This window comes from Halictus rubicundus, chromosome 1 (assembly GCF_050948215.1).
Source record: "Halictus rubicundus isolate RS-2024b chromosome 1, iyHalRubi1_principal, whole genome shotgun sequence".
Lineage (NCBI taxonomy): Eukaryota > Metazoa > Arthropoda > Insecta > Hymenoptera > Halictidae > Halictus > Halictus rubicundus.
The window spans coordinates 15,783,860-15,798,747 of NC_135149.1; the positions used below are offsets into that span (position 1 = coordinate 15,783,860).

A 14,888-nucleotide genomic window follows, 5' to 3' on the forward strand; every position below is an offset into this window, starting at 1 on the left:
TTTTTTTACAACCCTGTAATACAATGGCGGCGTCCGTCCCTTCCATAGGATCATATTCATCATTGCATACTTTTTCATTTTCATGCGAAAGAAAATTTGCGATGTTTATAGAGATGTATTGAAGATCAACAAGTGTCAGCGTTGGTTCAGTAGGTTTGCTGCTGGTGATTATGATCTCTGTGACAGGCCTCGAAGTGGACGACCAGTTGAATTTGATGATGACACCCTAAAATCTCTAGTGGAAGCTGATCCAAAATTAAGTATACAAGAATTATCGAGAAGTCTTGGGTCCACATGGTCAACTATACAAAGGCACCTACACGAAATGGGAAAGGCATATAGGCAAGGAATATGGTTACCGCATCAATTATCTGAGACCAACGAGAATATACGTCGATCAATTTGCACTTCATTGCTATCCAGATTTCTTAGAGATCCATTTCTTAGCAGAATCGTTACCGGAGATGAAAAATGGATTCTTTATGATAACATAAAGCGTTCCAAGCAATGGCTTTCTGCAAATCAAACCGCAATATCAACCCCTAAATCTAGCTTGTCACTTAGAAAAGTGTTACTGTGCATTTGGTGGGACTCTCGTGGCATAATTCACTTTGAGTTGTTGAAACCTGGAGAAACAGTTACTGCTGAGTTGTATTGTCAGTAATTACAACGGCTGTATTCAGAACTATTAAAAAAGAGGGCATCTTTAGCCCACATAAAAGGTGTAATACTGCAAATTGACAATGCCCGGTCCCATACAGCGAAACTCACTCAGGAAAAAATCAAAGAATTACAATGAGAAGTTTTACCGCACCCCCCGTACTCACCGGATATTGCTCCCTCTGACTGTCATCTTTTCAGATCTCTGGAGCATTATTTAAGAAATAAAACATTTACTTCTGTAGAAGATGTAAGGAAGCACCTTGAGTCATATTTTGCTTCATGAACCCTGGATTTCTATAAGAGGGGGATTGAAAATTTGTAGGAAAGATGGCAAACTGTCCTTGACAATGATGGAGATTATATAATAAATTAAGAAATAAAAATTTCAATATACTATAAAGTTTGTTTTAGATTTCAGAATAATTGATTACTTATGGGTCTCCCTAATATAATTAAGTAACTGGTACCCCCACAGTAATAGGGTCCCTTACCCTATCTTCGGTGTGTCGACTAAATTTCGATACGCTTCTTCTGGGCGCGACCGTAAGGAAACGAGAGAGGAGAGAGGAAGGGAGAATAGGGAAGGGTTCCCATTGACACGTGTTTTTGTGCAACGTATGCAAATACCCGGGAATTAGTCCGAGAGTTGGTAAACGGTATACCCGAGGCGAACTTGCGACGGAGAAGGGCGCGCGTTCGTTCGCCAGGTCATTAATCGGCAGTCGACTGTCGAGCGGAGCACATTCGTGCGTGTACCTCTCTCCTGGAAGGTTCGGCTATCGCGTTAACGGTTATACTCGTTTCCGTGTCACGAAGAAAGAGGACCGCCGCGGTCCCGCCGGTCGTTTCGTACGGTGCGCTGGGAGCCCCTGCTCGTAACGTTCACGTGGATCGAGAGGGAAGCGCTTCCGGTCTGATCAACAGCTGTCGCCCCGGAGTCGACCAGGAGTACTATTTCGAGCGAGACCACGAGAACACGATGTCGCATCGATCACGGTGAATATCGCGCGTGCGCTCTATCTATCGTGTTCCCTTCTTTCGAACGATTCGAACGCCGATCTCTGCCTGCCGAAAGGACAAACGGCACGATCGTTGACATAAATTCTGGCGTAGGCAGCTTGCCGAACTCCTCGGCGAAATTATCGCGGATCGCGGGAAAGGAGCGCAGGCGAGGTAAGTCGAAAAGTGGAGCACCTTTAAAATCAACGTTGGATCTCGCGCGCCGCGCCGCATTCCTGATCGTTCAAAATTTTCAGCCGTAAGAAACCCTTCGGCGAAAAATCGTTTTCGGCGCAAAGTTCGTTTCCGACGTTACGGCGATGCTGTTGCTCGACGCGAAAGAGTATCGCGACTTTGGTAATCGATACCGCTCGAAGATCGCGGCGTTCATTTCTATCCGCAAGCTACCCTTGAAACGCGATAGTCCCACGAGAAGATCGGCAGAAAAATGTGGCAAGCGATATAGAAAACACGGTTCATTGACAGTCGACCGATCGGGCCGCAGTCGGAGACGGGAAAGGCGACAGGCGACATTGGTGTTATTCGACCGAATCCAGATTTAAACTTGTTACCCTTGAAAGTTGCCTCGGAAGAGCGGTTTCGACTGCAGTCGAATTCCTTGGGAACAGGTTGAACCCTAAAAATATCCTTTTCTATGTTTGCGTGTTGGCCTGGCGCTGCAATCAAGCGAATCGCGATTCATATCCCGTCCATTTCAGGGAAAATAGTCGGAATGTTCTCGCGTGAACATACAGTGTACAGCGAATTCTCGATATATGTCAACAACACGGGTCTTGCCAGCGTCGTGTATCGTCCAGGAGACATACCCGAGCCGTGTTATGTTTACATTCCTCGGCCTTCGTAGCCTCTCACGGGGTACACCCAGCGGTAGTGGGGATAATTCCGCGACGTTTACCAACCAGGCCTTGGCGACATATATAGAGAAACCACTGTATATTTGAACGTTTCTCCGCGAGAGAAGCAACGATAATTACCGCGGTTGAAAATGATCGCGCGTTTAATGGAAAAGCGACGATTGCCATTCGATTGTCTCCTGCAGCGAACACGATCGTAGATGCTCGTCTTCGTCTTCGGGAAAGGCAGTTAAAGGTGGCGCGTCGCGGCGCACCGCGTCGGGTCGTGACGCGTCTTACGGAGAACCGGTAATGACGTGAAAGTGCATCGAAGAGCGAAGGAGCGAGGGAGCGAGAGCTGGAGAGCGAGTCTCCGTTCCTCTGGCAGTTTCGCTCGGTTCGAAACAATCTCTCTCGCCTCGCAGTCGGTCTCTCGACTCGCTGTCGGTGAAATTGTTCTACGGTCCCGACGATCGAACTGCTTATCTAGTCGAGCGTTGAACGCCTCGCCTGTCTCTACCTTCCCCGTTCGTTCCCGGGGTTGAGCGTAAACTTTTCGTTGTGGTAGCGGTGACAGCGGCAACGGCAGCGGCGCCGGCTACGATTACTCTTGTTGCACCTGTTGCTCGAGCCGTTGCCTCGTAGATCACGCGAGCCGTAGACTATATTTCCCGCGACGCGGCACGGAAATTGCTGTCCGTGATTCTCGAGCCGAATTCGGTTGGTGAAAACGCGCGCGACACGCGTAATTTTCTTTTCGGTAAGAGAGCGCGCCTCCGCGTTTATTGTCATTTTTGTTTTCTCTGTGCAGATAGCCAGGTACGTATCCTCGAGCGTAGAACTCGGCGCCTGGTCGAAGCAAACAGAGCCGGGGACCTGAGGCCGCGTGGAAACAATTTCGTCGGGATACCGTAATCGTCGACAAAGACCACAAGGTTTCAGCGACGGAGCTCGGCTCGAGGATGATGTTTGCTCGACTGCACGCGGCAAACATACCGAAGGATCGTTGACGGCGCCGCAAAGAAGAATCGTCGGAGCTGCTCGAAAATGACCGTCGCGATGGAACACAAGCGGAAGAGTTCGTGGGATTCGAAGGTGAGACGAATGTGGCGCACTTTCCCCCTGCACGCGCTTTCCTCGCTCGTTACCTTCTCTCGTTTGTGTCCCGCGGTTAATTAGCTGGTTGGCCCCCTGTGTGAAATCGGACGCGAGACAAAACGTAAAATCGAAGAGAAACGATTCATTATGTTGACGGAAAGAACGCGTATTGTTTGTTCGACGGGAGTAGTAGCGTAACCACGCGGCGCGGCACGGTGTGAGACTCTTGTTATTTTGAGACAGAAACTTTTGACTCGGTCATTTTTATCGGGCTATTTTAACCGTCGATAAAATCGATTGTTTCCCAAGGGAACGTGACGTCGCGTCGCTTTGCGTCGCGTCGCGTGTTTTCGAGCGTGAAGGTATCGCGTCTCCGGTAGACGGGTTGGCCTTGTTCTCCATTGACCCCGAATGGCTAGCGATACACCGAATACCTACGCACTCGACGAAGAACTAGGTTGAAGAGAACTGGAATGAAGAACACGATGCGTTAGCACGGGTTGGCTCGGCCTGGCCTGGGTTGGGCCGTCGTCTACTATACACATATATGTACAATACCATACCATATATCTGCTCTGTTCTCGATACCGTTACATCGCTGCTAGTACCGGCAAATCACGCGATTGGCATTCCGCTCGAATACGCGAATGACATTTATCACGTGATTCGCGAGATCGCCGGTCACGAAGACACGAAAACCCTGTTTTCCCGACTTTGTCGTTCGAACTCGAATCTCGCGGTTCGTGCAGCTGCATAGTTGCAGCCGCGCGCACGTCGATCCGTAATTTCTGCTGGAGAATCGGTGGCCCGGGACACATCGATCAGAGATAAAGCAGAACGGAGCAACGCGACGAACGAGAATTCCTCTGAATCGGTGAAAACGATTATCACGCGAACGGATAAACCGTCGAGCGATAACGACGATGTTTTACGGCGCTCGTACGGTTGGCTGAACGCACGTGCGATCGCGCGATCACGAGAGCGGCAAGCCGACCGTGTACCGGTAAACGATTGTAATTTCTAGCGAGTAAAACTCGTTCCTAGATCCCTGCTCTTTTGGAAAGGTAGCTCGCCGGACGTTTAGAGTAACGGTAACAACGGTGAAGAAAGACGCGAGGACCCACGGGCGTGAGCCATTCGGGCTCGCTCGATTTCTTTCGCGCCGGTCATCGACACTGTTTCTTTCCGCGGAACGGCTCTCGTTCTCGAGAGCCATCGGGGGTCGGTGATCTGGAAACCGTCCTGCGACTCACCAGATCGCCAGATACAATTATCGGCGAGCGAGCCGACACCCGATCGATGGGAAATCGGCCCGAGAGGGACGCGACACCGATGCTCCCCCGAGCATCGGAAATCGAGCTATAATAATTGTCGTCTGATTCCATCCTACCGGAACCGGAACGATGGACAGACAAACGCGGGACTCTCTCTCTCTCTCCCCCTGGAACGAAAATCGGCAACGAACTTTCACGAAAGCATCGGCTATGGAAAGCACTTTCCTAACGGGCCGAGTCCTTATTTTTCCCGACTTTGAAGCCGTTGACCGTCTCCGTTAACGGAAACGTTCTCTGGGCCGCGACCGGTACGACCGGTGCGTTGTACGCGTATAGTCGAAACGCGTCCTACCTAATCTGTTCGACCGATCTCTGCGTCGCGAGTGCCATCGTTTCTCGACATTGAATTCCACTTTCGAAGCCCCTTCCCGCCATCTTCGATCGCAGCAAAAACTACTCCTTGCTCGAAAGAAGAGGAGAGCCGCGAATTCCCCAGAGATCCGCCCAATTAAATCGAAAGAGGCGCGGGAGCGTGCGTTTCGCAAGCACGGTTCGTCGAACGAGAGATGCCTATGAAAACTCGAACCGAAGACCATTATCGAACTAGGTAGAGTGTACACAAAGGCTTCGTGCTCAAACTTTCATTCGACTTTCGTAATATCCCAGCGCCATTGTTCGCCAAAGACACCCCTTGCGCTGGATCGCAATCGCTTGCATAACGCGACAACAAAATCTCGATTCGTCGCGTCGCGCCGGTGTACCGAGTTCGATCGTAATGTGCCCCCCCCCCCCACCCCCCGTCCTTGTACGAATTTCGTACGCGTTCGCAAAAGCTACGCGCACGCGTGCCCGCGAAATCGTCCTAATTGCTCGAGCCTTCATCAATTTAATAGCCGCCTGTCGGGACCGTGCGTACACCGTGTCTCGTTTAAGCAACAACGAGATAATCGTCGCGCGTCGGTTCCTGTCGTTAGGCTACGGAAGCGATCGAAAACGGAGATCGCGCCAGATATGTATCTCGTTAAACGGATAGCGGGTATTCGCGAACCGCTCTCCCGTTTCTGCGCCGATAAACGCGATCGTCGCTGCTACATACATACGAGCGTAGGATGTTGACTCCCGTGAGAAAACGAAATCGACCCTCGTCGATTCGCGAGAGTCTCGAGAATTCACTTTTACTCGGCGTTCCCTACCCGCTCCGACCCGACTCCGTGCTCTTTCCGCCGAGCGAGGTCGATCAGGCCGATTCGAAGTCGATTCGGAGTGCGCCGCGGTCAAAGATTTTCTAGACTCGGAAATCGGTGTTTTTCAGCGATGCCTGTCGTCGCTCGAATAAGAAAAAGGCCCGCGCGATCCACCGTACCGGTTCCCCTTTGGACCGTGTGCCGAGCGTAACATTTGAATGAGGGCGTAGGCTTTGCGCCGCATCGTGCATAGTGCACCGTGCATCGTGCATTCGCGCGAACACACGCGCCTCGCGTACCGGTGTTGGCGATGGACGTGCACGTGCACGTGCATCTCCGAGCATGCAGTCGCAGTCGCAACGCGTCGCAACGGCACCGGGACGATTACACGGACGCTTGCTCTCGCGAACGCGCGCGCTCGTGCATGGAGATAAGCTCGTTTCTCTCGACGCCGAATGCAACCGTTCGTACACGGTCCACCAAATACGTATTATCTGAATCTGAATGATCTGGTATCGCGTGATCGTTGCGGACGCGCGCGGCTCACGCTCGAGTCTGATCGACCGCGTGAAACGCCGCGCCGCGCCGCGCCGTTGCGTAATTCATTCTTTTCGGAACCGCGTCGATTACGTTCGCGTTCATTTTCTCGCGGCTCGAGACTGACTATCTCGAACACAAGACGACAACGCCGGGAATCGAGCAGCGATTGGGAAACGCGGTCTCGACCGCTAGGATCGTTTCGGTGGTTTAACCCGCGTGTCTTCTCGCTTCGACCGTAAGACGGAAGTATGCCGATTGCTAATACGAGTCGTGCCTCGAGCCGAGAAATCTCGGTAATGCGGTTGCCTCGACTATCGCGGATCCGGCGACCAAAGACGAGGCAGAACAAGCGAAACTTTCGAAACCGCGTACTCCGGGGCTTCAGCGAACGAATCGGTGTCTGATAAATTTGGTATTTTTGCAGATTTCGGTGAGCACGGTCAGCACCAGAAGATTCAGCCGTGCCGGGACCCCGAGCTCGATTCTCTCCTCGGACAGCGACATTCGATTCACCAGAAAACTCGGCGGCCAGTACCGTTGCGGGTGCTGCGTGTTGGCTGCGTTTTTGCTGTTCCTTCTGTTTTCGGGGGTCTCGATTTACCTGGGCTGTGAGTATGATCGATACGATGTACGATCGTGCTCGTTTTGCTTTCTGGAACACGATCTATTCGGTAGCATTGCTCGTCGGGCACGGAGATCCGCTCGGTCGGAGAATCGAAACGCGCGAAACTCGTTTTATTCCCGGCGCTTTCTCCGCGGACTTGCGCGCGATTTGCCAGTCGTGCTGCAACGCGGTGGGCCGCGCCGAGCCGAGCTGAGCCGAGCCGAGCAGAATCGTGCAACAAATGAAACTACCGCTCCACGGTTAACCGGCGATCGACGCCGGTCTAGCGGGCATGAAATTACCCGGTGAAATATGCTAGCCGTGTTCGTTTCGCGAGACGAACGAGTTTACGGTGGTTGAACGTTTCCCGAGGTCTAAAGTGCGAGTGGCGTCTTCCTTTGTTCTTTCGCGGACGAGGTTTTTCGCCGTGAACCGTTGCACTTCACCTTGGAATCGAGCTCGATCGTGCGATAAACGAACGGACGAGTAAACGAGTTTAACGGGGAAGAACGCGTGTACGAGCGAGCATACGAATAGGCTCCTTCTAATCGATGCGAACGAGCGAAAGTAACGGTGAACGTTGAGCGTCGAACGGTAGGACAAAGTGTTAAAGTCCACGGGAGACGGTTTCGAATTCTCGAGTAGCGGAAAAATGTCTCTCGCTCGTCTCCGCGCGACTCGCGACGCGATAGAAACACGGCAGAGATCGGCCGACCTTTTAAACTTTCAGAAAGTTTGCCGACGCGGCACAGTCATTATTCCGTTGCGCGCTCTCGGAGAAACGGTCGAAGAAAAGAAGGATGATGCGGCCAGAGCCCATTCAGGTCTTTCAGCGCGCAAACATAACGGTCCGTCCGAGTTACCGACTACGCTTCGAGGAAAACACCGGCGGCTCGGCTCTATCGTCTTCCGTCGCGTCTCGAACGAACAGGCTACCGTCTCTTTCGTTGCACCGCTCGACGACAGAGAGCAAGATCTTTTCGATTTCGAACACTTCGAGCGGTCCTTCGTAATGTCGAAACGAACCGAAACAGCCGAAGAAGTTGCAGAACGCGTCGCGTCGGTCCAGCGAAGCGAGGCCTTGAAAGTAGCAGAGCTAACGGTCTGACCGAGTTGTCGAGGCATCGCGTCTCCGACCCCTCCGATGTTCGACCTTAAAGAGGGAATCCGTGTCCTTGAATCGTTTCGATTCGTCACCGTGCGAACCCAATTCTCCTTTCGAAACTATTCCCGGCGCGGCCGTTACCGGCGCGAGATCCGAGTGTCGTGTTCCCAATCGATTCTTCGTGCTGGAAATCGATGCAACGTCACCCGAGGAAAGCGAAAACAAAATCGTGTTCCGAAAACACGGCAAGAAGCGGGTAAAACGCGGTCGAAATCAGTTTCGAGGGGAAACTTGTGGCAGATACGTTGCGGCGGTTCTTGCGCGATTCTCGCGCGGTCGATCCGCAAGCCGCAAAAAAGATCGCTCGCCGTCCGCAACGAGTATCCAGGATCGAAAAAATACGATCTTTGCGGTGTAAAAACGATTGACCAAAGGCACGGTGAAAGGTGAGTCTCGAGCGACTCGGCCGTCGAGCAAACCGACTCGAGCGCCCCCGATTTCCTTGTCCCTGTTTAGACATCTGTGTGTACCTGTTCGGATTTTTCTTGCGATCGGTTACCCGAATAGCCGGCGCCGTCTACAAACGACCGTGTGCTTTCTTTTCAACGGCTAATGGCAGCGCGCGTTTCCGTTGCTCGTGATTTCAGACACGTTCCTGACATCGGATCCACCAGGCGATCAAATCTTCTTGGCCACGTTCCGAGTTACCGAAGGAGATTCGTTCGCTTCGGAGCTAGCAGATCCCTCTACCGAAGCCTTTCGAATACGATCTCGGGAGTACCGCGATCGGTTGAATCTCGTGTTTCGTCGTAGCTGGCTGAAACTCTCGTTCCTCGCCGCAGAGATATTAGCGCTCGATGGGTAAGTGGGTTGGAATTCGAATCCCCGCCGGAGATATCGTCGAGCGACCTGTCTCGTCGGAAACGGAATCGATTACAGCCAGAGAAACCGCGAGTCGAGACGGCCGTCGTGGACGATCGATCGAGTTTTGCTGGAATTTTTCATATTTTCTAGAACCGAGGGCGGCGACTTGGTCGTGCACTTCGACCTCCGATTCGATCCGCGCTACCAGACGATCACGACGCCGGACATCGTGGAGATTCTGTCTCGGGAGATCAATCCCGAAACCTCGAAATACTTGATGAACTTGACGATAGACTCGCAGAGCCTCGAGGTGCAGGAGAGCATAAAAGCGTTGAACGCTCAGGTGAGCTCGCAGGCCACGGTTTCGACGCCGCCGTCGACAACCGCGGCGGCACCTCCGCCCAGAAAATGCAGTCCGGTGGATCTGTCCTATTGCAAGCACCTACCTTACAACGTCACCTCGTATCCAAACATGTTGGGTCACGGCTCCTTGGCCGAGGTGGAGGCTGATGTGATCGCCTTCAGGTACGTACGATCGCCGGCTTCCTCTAGATCCCCGTTTCACGTGCGTTGTCGAACAGGGAACTGGTCGACGCGGAATGCTACCGTCTGGCCTACGACTTCGTCTGCCAAGTCCTTCAGCCGGCATGCGTCTCGAGTCAACCGGAAGACCTGCTACAGCTGCCGTGCAGAAGCTTCTGCAGAGAATTCTGGAGCGGATGCGGCAGCCGACTGCCCGATCGAATCAAACGGTTGTTGGAGTGCTCGAACTTTCCAGAGTACGCGGACCAGGGTGGTTGCAGAGCGAAACCAGGTGAATATCGTTTGGTGCGCGCGAGCACGATTCGGCGTTTGAAATAATTCGTTGAATTTTCCCGTAGGATGTGTGCAAGCGCTCCAAGAGAAAGCATTGTCCCCAAGAATTTGCGACGGCGTGATCGACTGCCCTGACCTTTCCGACGAAAAGAATTGCGCTTATTGTCGCGACGGTTATATGCACTGCGGCGTAGGTAGAACATGCATTCCGCATAGCAAGAGATGCGATGGAAAAGTGGACTGCGCGAACGGCAGCGACGAAAAGGATTGTCGTAAGTACCGTTGAACACGAGTAAGGGCGCGGTTCGATTACGATCTTGATCTCGATCTCTCTACATCCCCGCTCGCGCGTTTCTTGCGATTAGTGTCTTTGGCGCCGAGCATCCGAGCCGTAAAGTCTCAGCCCTTGGACACGCCGCACGCCGCCAAGTACATCAGCGAAGGTTTCGTGGTGTTCAACGAGAAGGGTACCATCGGCAAGCTGTGCACCGCGAATCTGAACGCGACGCTGCCTGGAACGGAAATGGACACCGTTCTTCAGACCGCTGCCAGCTCTCTGTGCAGCTTGCTGACGTTCGCGTAAGCACAATCTTCGAAGAAGACCGCGCAAACGGTCGCGATCCTAGATCCTAGATTCGGTCCTTTCTGTGCAGGGGGGTGAAATCCGTGGAAATCCGAATCGACGACGAGGAGGACGTCCAATACGTGCACATGGAGGACCCGTCCGCCACGGAGATCACGTTCGTCAGGGCACCCTGTCCGAGCAGAGAAGCGATGTACGTCCGATGCTCCGAACTAGGTACGAAAAACATTGTTAAACCAAAGCGAGACCGAGCGAGTCGGCTCCAGCTGGTAGCCTAACTCGCTTAGCTGCGACGATTAACGGAACGGTGAGAACGAGACCAACTCCTACCGTTGAAAGTTTCACGGGGAATGTTTGTTTAGAGTGCGGCGTGCAATCTTTGCGCGCAAAGAGCGGCACCCGCGGTTTGAATAAAATGGCGGAACCCGGCGATTGGCCTTGGCACGTGGCTTTGTTCAAGGAAGAGGTGCACGTGTGCGACGCCACCCTTGTCGCGGAAAATTGGCTGATCACTACGGCGTCTTGTTTCCAAGGGTTAGTTTCGTTGCTTTGGTTCGCATTTTTAATCGTCGACGCGACGCCTGTCCTTCGCTCGCGCGTGTAACGTCGTGGTGACGCGTTTCAGTCAATCGAAAGCGGAATGGTCCGCGAGAATGGGCACCGTTCGGCTCTCGAGCACATCGCCGTGGCAGCAGGAGCGCAGAATCGTGGGGATGATCAAATCGCCGGTAGAAGGAAGCACGGCCGTTCTGCTGAAGCTGGACCGACCGTTGACCACGTTCTCGGATTTCGTCAGACCAGTTTGCCTCCCGTCGAATCAGGATCCACCGGCGAACTCGTCCCTCTGCAACACTCTCGGCTGGGCTAGAAACCGTAAGAATTCCGCTTGATCGATTCCCGGTGTTTACGCGTACTCGTACGCGTGTACGTGCGCGTCTCGCAACCTCGAAGCCGCGCTATTCGTCTTACGATGCCGTTATATAAGAACGGTAATTACGCGTATCGTTTACGCGTTGTTGCATCGACCTTAGAGGGATGCTAGATCGCGGCGAGGCGACTTACACAATCGCCGGCGACGACAACTTTCTCAATCTCGAATCGGAACGAATATCCTTGAGGTCCGTGTAAATATACACTGTATACACGCGCCGTGACGAACGCGCGTCAAGTTTTGTTATATGAACGATATTCTTCGATACTCGTTACGTCTTTGATTGATTACTTAACGTCGGGAACGTCGTCGTGACGCGACTAAATCGATCGAGAACGGTTTCCGTAACATTTTTTTCTTTTGCCGGCCTCCCGTCGTTTTAACAAAGACGTTGTTGTGTGATCAGGCGATCTGCTGCAGAGGGTGCAGCTTAGGCACAGCGCGATGGAAAGATGCGAAAATATCAGCATCGCGTCGGTGAATAGCGTCTGCACAGAGCCCGCCTATTCCACCGACGATTGCAACGTAAGTTCTCTTCGAAAATGCGCGGAGTCAGGCGCAGGGCTGCAAACTGTTGAGGACGGATCGTTATTTTCTGCTTGCAGGAGGAGGAGGTTGCCGGCAGTCCTATGTTGTGTCTTCGGTCGGATGGTCGGAGATGGGCGCTGACGGGGGTCGGTAGTTGGCGTATTGCCTGCTCGAAAGCCGGCGTCGAAAGGCCTCGACTCTACGACAAAGTTTCGTCGAATATCGCTTGGATAAGATCCACGATCGAGTGATTTCCTTCGGCAAAGTTCGACGAACAGAGTCTGAAACTGCACGCGAGTGTCGGTCTGGAACGGTGGACCGATCTGTCGGCCCATCAGTAGAACGGAAACGAAGATCGCGATATACGTACGAGGGAACGGATCGTTTCCGTTGCTACGATCGTTCCTGTTGATTCGCCCCGTTCCGCGACTGTGGAAAACACGAGGAAACATTGTACATTGATGCGAGATCGTATTAATTTCTATGCGCGCGAGTCATGTCGTGTAGGTACACGCGATTCCTTCGATAGGGTAGTATGAGCGAGACGATATTCGGGCAACGTGTCACCCCCGTTGCGCTGGACTTGCTTTCGTTTTACGAGAGTGTAGCGTATGTATTTATATTGAATCGCGATCTCGCCCGCTCGGCCGCTAAGCCGCTCGCTCGCTCGCTCGCTCGCTTGCTCGCTCGCCAGCGTTACATAAGCGGAGATACCTTACATCAAGTTCAGATTCGCCGTACAGTAGACGCGCACAGCTGATACATTCTGCGAGAACCTTTGCCGCTGATGCGAACCTAGCACGGCGCAGAGGCCGGTAGGGATGGTGGGAGACCTCGGTAGAGTTGCTAAATAAAAGCGCAGTGCTTGCGTGTCAGCGCCGCTGGTTCATCAGGATCGTTGGAGCGACGCGCACGGTGAAAAACGGACAGGATTTGGGAAGCAGTTTCGGCGAAATCAACGAAATGGTAAGAATATCGTTTAGACGCTGTAGTTTCGCATTCTTTTCCGCCACTCCAAAGTCTTTTATCTTCGTCGCCTCTTCCACACCGTCTCTGGAAGACAAATTTCCAGGAGAAAGTAGAGGTGCGCGCGATTTTTCGATTAGAAAAGGTCCGATCGGAAATAAAGAAAATAATTCGAACCCTCTAAATCGTTTCGGCGTTCCTTCCGAGCGAGAGCGACAGCGTCCACGTTGGACAGCTATGATTTAGGCTGTTGCGAACGCGTCGCGATAAAGAGATTTCGGCTGCAAACACGGTTACGCAATCTACAAACAACAATGCTTTCCCAAAATTGTCAAAGGCGACGGCGGCGACGGCGGTTACGCATTGTAGATTATGTTCGGTAGATTACGCTGAAACGTCGTTGTACAGTACAGCTTCACGAATAAAGTGGCACCAGGTGTTTTGTTTTTACATAATCGTTTGATCGATCGGCGAGTCGCTTCGACTCGGCTTTACAGAAAGAAAGCTGATGCTCGTTTCAAGGTAACGTAAAAGCAAGCCGTTGCACGATGCGATAAATCTCGATCTCGATCGACAGCGGTTTCGGTGGTAGAAGCCGAACGCGGCTCGAAGCATCGATCGTCCGAGCCGATATGTTGCATTTTCATTTGCTGCGATCTGCTCGATGCATAACTAAACCGGTTCCTGTACGGGAAACGTCCTCTGCGAAGGGATTGCAGGGATCGGATCTCTCGGACCTGGCGAAAATCGAGGGGATTCTCGACCATCCGGTAGATCTGTTCAGGATCTGGCATGACGAGGCTCGGAGATACAACCCACGAGCGCCAGACGCCTGTTGCTTGGCAACCGTTTCAAAGTTGGTGCAAGATCGATCAACGATGCTCGCCGAACGCTCCCGATTCCCGGAAATCTTTAATCCGGCAACCCTTCTTTCAGAGATTGTGGGGTGTCCGCGAGGAACGTCGTCCTCCGGGAGTTCGACAACGACGGCTTCGTGATCGTGACGGATCGTCGTAGCAGAAAAACCGACAACCTGGTAAGTCGTCCGGAAACGTTTTGTCCGCGTTTCCGAACCGTTCTTCTTGTTGACGGTGATGCGATCGTTTCAGGAGAACGTCCCCAGCGCCGCGATGTGTTATCTGTGGTGTTACGTTAACGAGGAAGGACAGAACCTCGCGAGACAGGTGCGTAGTCGATGCTAGCGGATCGATGGATCCTCGATAACGAATACGCGTACCCACACGGTTTCAATTTGCGTCGACGCACGTAGGTCAGGGTCGAAGGGATCGTCAGGAGATTGGAGAAGGAACAGTATCAGCCTATATACGATCGAGAACCGCTCTATTGTAAAATTCGATCGCACCTATGCCATCAGGGGAGAGAAGTTTGCTGGGAGGATTTGAAGCAACGGCACGACGAGATATTGAATTCGGTCCGTAAAAACGAGACTGATTTACCAATGCCGGATCACTTGTACGTACGCCTCGTTTTTAGACTTGGTACACGTCTCGAGCGAACCGACTGAACTTTTTAATCGTTTTCCAGCATTGGCTACAAATTGTACCCGACGATGATGGAATTTTATTACGCGAGGGATCACCTGATAGGAGACCGGGTCATTTATCGGAAGAAGGACGCATCGGACGAGTCTTGGGAACACCAACGAATTGCCGCGTAAATTGTCGACGAGTACATACCTACTCCGTTACGAGACTATTGTTGCTCGACAATGAACGGAGCCCCGATGTCGCGTGCCACTTTCTATCTTTCTCTATCTCTGTACCTTCACGATGTACCAAATAAATAACGAACGTTTGAACCGCAAGCGTGCTGAAAATTTGAAATTTGAAATTTGAATTTCAATGGCCGTGCAGCGGGA

The 14,888-nt window shown here is 52.4% G+C and overlaps 2 protein-coding genes across 3 annotated transcripts; both read left to right on the forward strand.

The window, feature by feature from the left end:
* The first annotated feature begins 3,371 nt into the window (after window positions 1-3,371).
* On the forward strand, window positions 3,372-12,482 carry LOC143355051 (atrial natriuretic peptide-converting enzyme). The gene is made up of 12 exons (XM_076789512.1): window positions 3,372-3,611; window positions 7,037-7,220; window positions 8,969-9,182; window positions 9,336-9,710; window positions 9,767-9,999; window positions 10,067-10,273; window positions 10,367-10,580; window positions 10,655-10,800; window positions 10,947-11,118; window positions 11,210-11,457; window positions 11,922-12,040; window positions 12,121-12,482. Exons 1-12 carry the CDS (start codon window positions 3,564-3,566, stop codon window positions 12,292-12,294), a joined length of 2,334 nt encoding a protein of 777 aa, XP_076645627.1. The 5' UTR covers window positions 3,372-3,563; the 3' UTR covers window positions 12,295-12,482.
* Window positions 12,323-14,834, forward strand: LOC143355057 (pyridoxine/pyridoxamine 5'-phosphate oxidase). 2 transcript variants are annotated; one of them, XM_076789525.1, is made up of 6 exons: window positions 12,323-13,009; window positions 13,720-13,865; window positions 13,946-14,045; window positions 14,119-14,193; window positions 14,280-14,482; window positions 14,555-14,834. In XM_076789525.1, the coding sequence occupies exons 1-6, from the start codon at window positions 13,007-13,009 to the stop codon at window positions 14,685-14,687; spliced, it is 660 nt and encodes a 219-aa protein (XP_076645640.1). In that variant the 5' UTR covers window positions 12,323-13,006; the 3' UTR covers window positions 14,688-14,834. The 2 variants fall into 2 exon arrangements, with proteins under 2 accessions (XP_076645640.1, XP_076645648.1); XM_076789533.1 differs by having other exon boundaries at window positions 13,729-13,865.
* Window positions 14,835-14,888: the final 54 nt, after the last annotated feature.

What these genes read in the sequence shown, in the direction of transcription:
- LOC143355057 (XM_076789525.1), top strand. An exon ending in GACAGAACCTCGCGAGACAG is followed by an intron (nt 14,194 to 14,279) that starts GTGCGTAGTCGA and finishes CGACGCACGTAG; the next exon opens with GTCAGGGTCGAAGGGATCGT. An exon ending in TTACCAATGCCGGATCACTT is followed by an intron (nt 14,483 to 14,554) that starts GTACGTACGCCT and finishes ATCGTTTTCCAG; the next exon opens with CATTGGCTACAAATTGTACC.
- LOC143355051 (XM_076789512.1), top strand. Translation starts at nt 3,564, where the DNA reads ATGACCGTCGCGATGGAACACAAGCGGAAGAGTTCGTGGGATTCGAAG. An exon ending in GGTCTCGATTTACCTGGGCT is followed by an intron (nt 7,221 to 8,968) that starts GTGAGTATGATC and finishes TCGTGATTTCAG; the next exon opens with ACACGTTCCTGACATCGGAT. An exon ending in ACGGCGTCTTGTTTCCAAGG is followed by an intron (nt 11,119 to 11,209) that starts GTTAGTTTCGTT and finishes GACGCGTTTCAG; the next exon opens with TCAATCGAAAGCGGAATGGT.